General features: G+C 33.9%; 1 protein-coding gene across 1 annotated transcript; it reads right to left on the bottom strand.

Moving 5' to 3' along the window:
- Nucleotides 1-5,318: 5,318 nt before the first annotated feature.
- On the bottom strand, nucleotides 5,319-8,316 carry LOC149219558 (protein trichome birefringence-like 36). The gene is made up of 5 exons (XM_089382621.1): nucleotides 7,868-8,316; nucleotides 7,494-7,665; nucleotides 7,228-7,406; nucleotides 5,827-5,985; nucleotides 5,319-5,726 (listed from the first exon to the last, which is right to left on the bottom strand). The coding sequence occupies exons 1-5, from the start codon at nucleotides 8,314-8,316 to the stop codon at nucleotides 5,390-5,392; spliced, it is 1,296 nt and encodes a 431-aa protein (XP_089238747.1). The 3' UTR covers nucleotides 5,319-5,389.
- Between the last annotated feature and the right edge of the window lie 557 nt (nucleotides 8,317-8,873).

An 8,873-nucleotide genomic window follows, 5' to 3' on the forward strand; every position in this document is an offset into this window, starting at 1 on the left:
CCGGATTCCCTCGAATGCCTGCATAGACATGATGAAGAACAACCACAGATCACCCCCATTGCAGTCGAATACAAGTTGTGGCGCACTTACCTAATGGAGCAACTTTGGAATGTAAAGAGTCACAAGGAAGTACAAGGGTCACTAAATATTTGAAAGTTCATGAGGAAGCCCAAAGGTCAGGGGTATGCCAAGGGTCTCCCTCATTTTATAGATACACTTTCATGACACATTGTAATGGAATTTTAGTAGAGGACTTATTTTGGGACATTATTGTTTTGAGAGAACTTATGCTCTTCTCATATATACAAAGAGTAATTTTTATTTTCCACTATTGGATTACACAATTTTTTTATGTCATGGTGCCATTAGTATTATTTTCTTGATGGATCTGATGTTCTCAAGATTTCTTTGATACATAGTCTATTCATGTGTTGTCTTGTGCCACAAACTTTGTTTTTCTATGCACGGATGGTATATGACTTGCTAACTCTATGCTTCTGTTGGTGAATTGTTTTGTTAATATTGGCGTAATCTTATTGTATACTGTGTGCTCACTTATGCTTACAAATGCTTTCTTTCTGTGAACTGTTTTATAGTTTTTGAGCACTTTCTTATATAGACATGAATCTTATCTGAAGTCTGCTAACATTTATTTTATGTAAGGTTTATGTTATTTATAATCTTGTTATTCATGGTGTTCATGTTATAAATTGTTTGTCGATTATTTCCTTGTATTTATTGAAGTTCATGCGTTCAATTGAGTCCATATCCCACCTCTGTCTGAAGCAATCTCAACTCACCTGAGTGGCAGCCGGGCCTACATATTGGACGGGATCCCTAAATCAAACGGTGCAGGGTCTAGTTGGGATCCTACACCGAGGAGATCCCCTTTACTGGCAGAGAATTTTAGCCCGTCAACACAACCTTAACACCTCTACAATTTGTCAAGCATACTTCCAACTCAAAGCACAAACTAGCTACCATGCAACCTCCCTTTTTTAAATGGTTATTCAATGCTTCTTGCAATGGATTTAATGCTTCTTTAAATGGATACTAACACACTTGTAATTCCTTCAATGCATTTGATATGCATTCCAAGCCACACATTTTCTATTAGCATCTTCCCTCTATTGCTTGTATACTCCCTTCAAATCATGTGTTGGCTATTATCATTTGCCATGCATTGTATTTGCTCATGCTCTGCAATGCATTTTCTATTGCTTTATATTTCATCACACTTATTATTCCTTACTATTTTTTTGGTATATGACTTCCTAATGCAGCCATAGATATTGTTTTCAAATCATTTTTACAACAGTCCCTCAATGCATCTTTGAATGCTTTTAAACACTCCTTGTGATGGTTATAAACGTTTCCTTCTAAATACTTTGTAATGTTGCCTTTGAATAGTTATCCAATGTTGCCTTATATCTCCTTTGAGCACACTTTAATGTATCATTCCAAAATCCCTTTAATGCATTATTCAAGGTATTGTTTGCTTCCAACTCAACATTTGTATTTGCAGCTTTAACATTTAATATTATTGCATCCCTTTTACGTATCCTTTTCCTCTAACGTATTTCCCTATGTTACCTTTGGTAAAGTATAGCCTTTCAATAATTTAACACATTTCATTACATTATCCTTCATCTCAATGCTTGTTGTCATTATTTATCCATTGTGCTGCTTTATTTTTATTTAAATGTGTTTCTTTTTTTATTATTTCAATGTATTATTTTAATTTTTTTTATTTCAATACAGTATTGCATGTGACCTATTTTATACCTTATTTGTAGCTATTGCATTAATATCCAATGCAGTAGTGCCGATGTTTGCAACTTTTAATGTGTATCACTATAAAGAGAATTAAAATGAGAAATCAATTCTATTAATTTTGCATGAAACAAAAATGAGATACATTATGGAAAATAATTTACAAGAGCAATGAAACAATTCATTAACTAAAGAAGCATAAATGTAATAATATAATCATTGGAAGCTCAAGCAAAAGACTACTACCCAAACTTGAAATCAACTCTTTGCATGTGTTGAATGACTTTCTTATTACAATGTTTGAATAACCTCCATAGGGTCTTGAAAGGTAATGAACATGTATCTTCATGCCCCCCTTATTCCATGTTCACGCTAGGCTCTTTTACCATGTCCTCATGAAATTATGGGTTGATATCACCTTGAAACCTTAGCTTTCCTATCTCTCAGATTCACATAAATGGATGCCTCTTTGGACATTTGATTATTTTGAGTCTTTTATGGGTTGTCATCATGATAAAATTTATTTTTTGTGCCTTGTATAGGTCACTTCCAATTGAGTGATCTTCACCGCAGAAGCTTCATTAGGGAATGAAAATAGAGGTGGAGACTTAATTAGGTCAAGTACCTACCAACTAAGTCTAAGTTCTTTAATCATTATCAAAATTTTCGCCCATAAGAAAAGACCCACTAATCACATTAAAAAATTATTATTATCATACCATGCAAGTTCATTGTGAAAGCAATTAATAGATATTTTAATAACATGTTTATGTACAATTGTAATTCCTTAATGCTTTCGATAAGAAAGACAAAGATGAGTTGTTTTCGACTTGAATGCACACTTGCAAGTATTAGCCCCAAGAGAGAACTCAAAAGAAACCTCCAAATGATTTGTAAATATAAGTAACAAAGATATTTCTAATGTCTTCTCTTGAAATAAGCTTAATGTTAAATGTGAATTTGAAAATCTACTCTTGAACTCATTTAATATATATACATGAAACCCCCCAAGTAGATTTATGAGAATTTAAGTCTTGCATCATCATCAAATCCTTTGAAACAAAATAATATCCAATATCCCACAATAAGGTGTTGGAATCTACACCAGTTGGCAAGGTAAGTTCAAGTTTGAAAACCAATTCAATATTCAAGCCCATGAACTAACTTAATAGAATGAATGTCGAATCTAATGTTCACAATTATTATGGAACTGGCATGAGTATGAATGTCATGAAATGCTCATGAAGATTCAAGCTTGAAGATGGAAATCAAGGAATGAAAACCACAATGAATAATAGCTAGCAACAAAAGACACCTTCATGTCATTTGCAATGCATATCATGGAAACATAAGGCTTGAAGGTGCATCATGAAAGAAACAAATCTCCCAAACCCTAATGCATTCAAAGAAGATAAACCAAAATAAAGCAATGGTGTGCATAGGCAATGTGCTTGGTGAAATTATCAACAACCAAAGGGTTAGATGGGAGTTGGGTCATTGAAAGATCTGATGTAAGACATAGACATAACAATTTGAGCCTTGAAAAGTAAAGGGGGGCCCAAAATTTGAGTGGTAGGCTAAATTTTAGGGTATTACTATAGCATCTACAACAATTGGAGATCCTTAAACAACAATAATCCCCTCTTGATGTGAAAACCTAGAACACAACCCTCAATGACATAAAGACTTATAAGAAGAATTGTGGTCACACCCTTAAATGAGCTTCTTAAGCATTTTAGTCACTTAAGTATCCAATCACCAAAAATTGCAACAATTTTATAGTAGGTCATATGAAAAGTTAGTACTTGTGCTAAAATGTACATGTGAGAACTAAATATTGGAAGTGGTACTTGAAAACTTGACAATGAGAGAAAAAGATATTCAAATTAGTGCATATTCCTGCTACACCCTAAACAATAAGCCTAAGTACTAGTTCATACTCCACTTACTTGTCCCCATTATGTTTTCCACTACCATTACCATAATATATTTCATTTTTGTTTCCTCATTCTACCCGACAAGTTTACAGACTAAGCCCTTTGCCACCACACCATGACATGTACCACCATTATTTAGTTCACGGAGATTACAAACATACTACCCAATCGTGCCACTTCTTAAAGGAACCTATCAAAAATCAAAACCAACCTGATAAACCTACATAAAAACATGATACCAATTGTCAATGTTCCTTACATTAGGCATATTAGTATAATAGGACTAATTTAACATTCCTTATTTCTCACTGCCAACTCAACAATGACATATTCATAGCTCAACATTGTGCTTACACCACACATAATAGAATAATAGGTTAAACTAAAATGACACAATAATAGCACCATGTTGGTAATAATGGATATCGGTTAGACACATTGTCTAAGAAAGCTTTACTAATCATTAAATCTCTATTAGTGGTTGAGTTAACACAATTAGTCAATACATGTCTCATATATAGATTATGGTAACGAGATTGCAACATTATCTTTTGAAAAACTCACTACAAATATAAATAAAACAACTTCACTTCTTACTCACATCACTAAATTCTTTTATATTTTTTCTTTATTGTATACCAGTTTCCTCATTATATATTTATAAAAAACCATAACTTAGCTCTTAAAACACTCATCTCCTTTATAAGAGTGTTAGTTGCATGCTAGTTTTACTTAAATTTGAAGTGAATAAAATTTTCACATATTCTATTACATGGGATCTTGTTACTCATCATACTTATATAAATGTTTACTAACTTTCTCATATTATTTGTAGCATTGATAATCTTTACATCTTAGTTAATATGTTTGAATAATAACACATATCTTACCACACTCGGTGAAACAAATGAATTCAAATTAGAAAAACTTAGATGTTGTAATTTGCTTTTCCTAATCTTGATGCTACATGGTGTGCATGGTGCTATAGTTACCTCGCTCCTTTAAATTTGTACCCATTAGTTAGATATGATGCGAGATAATGCACATAATGCTATGGCTACCTCAATATATTAGTGCTCACCGATGATTTACTAGTGAATGGGTACACTTTGGGAAGTGCCCATTAAGTAGATATGATGCGAGATAATGCAAATAATGTTACAGCGACTTTAATATATTTGTACCCACTAGTGATTTACTGTTGAATGGGTACACCTGAGTGTGCAATGCCTTTAGTGTATGTAAGAGGCCACAAAGGTTGTGTTTTTAGTGAAAATAACAATGATATGACCATGTCTTAGTGAATGCAAGAGGTTAATAATGAATTTGGTTTTGTTTCTAATGAAAATGGCAATGCTATTTCCATCGTGCTACTCGTGTGTTTATGATATGAATTGTTTTTTAGCATTTCACTTTGAAATGCTTTATGAATAGTTTATGTTTTATGTATAATGTGATGGGCTAGGATGTAGAAAACAACTTCACCTTATATTAAAAAAATATAACGTCATGCTCCAGTGTTTACACAGTTACCTTAGAAAATTAATCTAACGGAGTCAAAGCAAGGACAAGTGCATGCCTAATGCTTACACAATTAGGATAGTAAATTGATATATTGAAGTCAAAGGAAGTACAAGTGCATATCTAAGCAATCGATGCAAAAAAGGTACAGAGAGTTATCAAACCCCAAAGCCCTTGAAAAGCAAGGACGCATACAATAATTCGTTCCATGTATCAGGCACGCCTGGTAAACACCAATGACTACAATCTGCGAACTGATCCGGATCCTTTCTCTGACCTCCCTTGAAGTCAGTACTGTAAACTGAAGGGTGACCATCCTTGCGAAACTCTGACAATCCTGTGATGTCCAGCAATGTAACTGGAAACTTTGTCATATGGAGAACTTGCTTTGCTATGGGCACCTGAGCAGGCATTGGAGGTCGGTATCCTGCAGATTGCACCGGATCCTTCTGGTTGTAGCACCGATGCCCATTTGGCTCATTCCATTCACTTGAGCTGCAACATGATTTCCATAAATTTTATATATATCTAACTATACCTAATATAGTAGATAGCATGCTAGACACTGCGTTGTATTTGTAGAACAAGCGGTTACCTGTAATGTTTAGGGGACGTGGTGCTGAAGAAGACCAGAGATCTTTTTGGATCGAGGTTTGCAGATATCCAGTTTGCCCATGTTGTCAACCCCTTCCTGTAAGCCAACAATGGATCCATGTTTTTGTAAAGCCGATTGCCTTCCCAGATCAAGTCCCATCTGTCCAACCACATTAACATTTTCTTTTGATTAATAACAACACAACAACAATCTAACTTGTGTTTTCAAGATCAGTTTGATGGGTGATCAAAGTAATGTAAGTGGTAATTAACTCAGAGATTCAAAAATAAACTTTAAATCTAAAAATTTATTAGTAACCCAATATTGCCAAAACTGCCGAGCTCCTCTAACTTAGTGATCAAAATAATATGAGTAAATGGTAACTACAAAATTCAAGCACAGGCCAACTACCAAGTTCCTCCTTGAAAAAAAATTGCTTAACATGTACGCTTTCATCTGGAAACAAGAGATTTACAGCGCTGATTACACATTTTCAACAATGATTTCGTTTACAATTTTGTTCGTCAATGTACTTATTTTCACAAATATTGGGGCACTTTCCAAATCAATCCCTAATCCCTAATGAAGATATAATGAGTAAAACCACGTTCATCATTACTTTCAATTTCATAAAATGTGGACCGCTCTCCAAATCATTCCCTAATGAAGGATATCGAATGATAAAGCCGCTGTGTAGCCATCTGTGCAGCATTGGGGCTTATTAAATTCGTGGACTCTTTGTCTAGGATTAATAGCACGCTTTATTCACTTTGCTTTAGAGTATTTAATGTTTATATTGAAGATATATAAATGATATAGAGATGGTAAAATATAAAATAAATTCTACTAAAAAAGTATCTATATGAATAGTTATATCATCATTTATTTATAGTGAACTCCATTAACAAATCATCAAAAATTGAAAAAAAAAAAAAAAATTCTAAAAAGAAAAAGTTAAATTAGCTTTGCAGTATGTTTTAAAATTCTATTTTTTAGATGTAAGAAAAAGAGTAAAGGCCAAAAATATTGTAGGTAAGAAAATAAGTTAAACAGTCAAACATTATAGGAGTGAAAGTTTACCTTTTAAAACAAGTTAATGGTCAAAAACATTGTAAAAATGAAAATTTAAATTTTTAAAAATTATTGGTAAAATAATTCTTAATAACCTGATTTTTCTTGAATAATAATAATAAGCGAATATAAACTAAGAAATAGCCAATAATAATCGTGTTATCTTATAAATTACGTACCTATATCTATATCTATATCAATAGAGAACCATCAATAATAACTAGTATCTTTCCCACTACTAAATTGACCACAAAGTTATCAGAAAGTCATGAAAAAATGTGTTTAAAATTTTTGAGTTAATAAAATTGAAAAGTGAAATATCGTGATTACGATTCTCCGTTGTCATGAGTCCACCAATGTGATGACTCGAAAATCAGGACATCAACTCCTTTCCAGTAAATCCCATTCTTCCCAACAGAGTCCAGGTGTATGATTCTCTTCTTCTCGTGATCGATGCTCTGCTGAACCAGAAATGGAGCCCACATAAACTCTATAGACGCCTTGTAATCCTAGAAAAACAAATGAAAATTAGAGACTGTTTCACAAAGCAAGAGCGCTCGCATATTACATGAAAAACAAAATGCGCAGAAGTTTACCAGGGCCTTGAATATTGTAAGAGGAGAGCGATAAACTATAGTTTTCTTATTGCTAGGAATCACCGCTTGAACCATGCAGAGCATGGACTCCCACTGGCTTCGACTTATTGAGTCTCCAACAAACATTAATCGCTTTCCCCTCAATTTCCACAACATATCTTTGGCATTGAATCTGCATAATCAACAATAAACAAATACTATCATGAAACTTCCATAACAAATAATGTCATGAAACTTCCATATATCTAACAATATCAAATCTAAACATTCTTGGTTTCATAAATTTTTCATTCTTTTTGATCTAGCAAGTTCTACAGATAAAAACTGAAAACGGTTAAGGAAAAAGAAAACCAAAGTCGGTAGTGTTTTTTTACCTCGGAATAGAACAACCACGAGGTTGCCATCTCCATTTCTCATATTCAGAATCTGATCTTCCATTCTTCCTGCAGTTTACTCTCCCTTCAGGGTAAGGACATTGTCCAGCGGGATAAAGAGGATAGGAAGCATCGCGAACCCATGTCCCTGAGAAGAGATTGCATTGTCCTGCAACTCTTTTATTGAGCATTGATTCATTGAAATTGAAGTGGACTCTATCCATACTCTCTGCAGCTATTTTCCCATGTTGAATATCACCGTCAATGACGGAGACATTCCCCATAACACCCACGTAGTTGGAGGCATGGCCATCGAAATTAATGGACGTTGTATGCTGTTGGAAATCTTCTGAGGAAGCAGCAAACGCATAGCTATTGCTGCCTGCAAGGAAGAGGAGGAGGAGGCATGAAATACTGCCAACTGAAAGCATGAAGCTCAGAGAGGCCATGGTTGGTGACTTGTTTTAGCCAGGGAGACCTAGATGGTGTCTTATAAAGAAAAATAATGGTACTGTGGAGGAAACAATAACAGTAGGTAGAGTAGTGAACAAGAATCGTATTGTGGAGGAAATAATAACAAAGGCCAAGAGTAGGGAACATAAGACTAACTTTAGTCTTAGTACGGTGTTTTCACATGAAATTTGCTCCATTATTGTTAACACTAAATATAGGAATCTGCAAAAAAAAAACTGAGGGATGGGGATATTTACTATTTCGGTTACGATAATAATATTGCCCAAGTTGAGAGATGCCGATCAAAGTTGATACATAAGAATATATGAAAATTTATTGTGGACCTGATGAGCGACTGCTAAAGTCAATTCCGAAGATAATAATTCATAGATTTCCTTGGATTTTGGGCAGATGCTAGATCATGGATGTGCAAACATTTAAGTTCAAGCCATCATTCCATAGTTATTGGTCACCTTGAAGCCCTAATTTTTATCATAATTTTTTTTGTGTTAGCATTTTTTTTTATATTCATTATAAATTTCATGTCTCCATG

This window comes from Pinus tabuliformis, chromosome Q (assembly GCF_031772625.1).
Source record: "Pinus tabuliformis cultivar Carrire ecotype Pingquan chromosome Q, CPIR1, whole genome shotgun sequence".
In the NCBI taxonomy this organism is placed as follows: Eukaryota; Viridiplantae; Streptophyta; class Pinopsida; order Pinales; family Pinaceae; genus Pinus; species Pinus tabuliformis.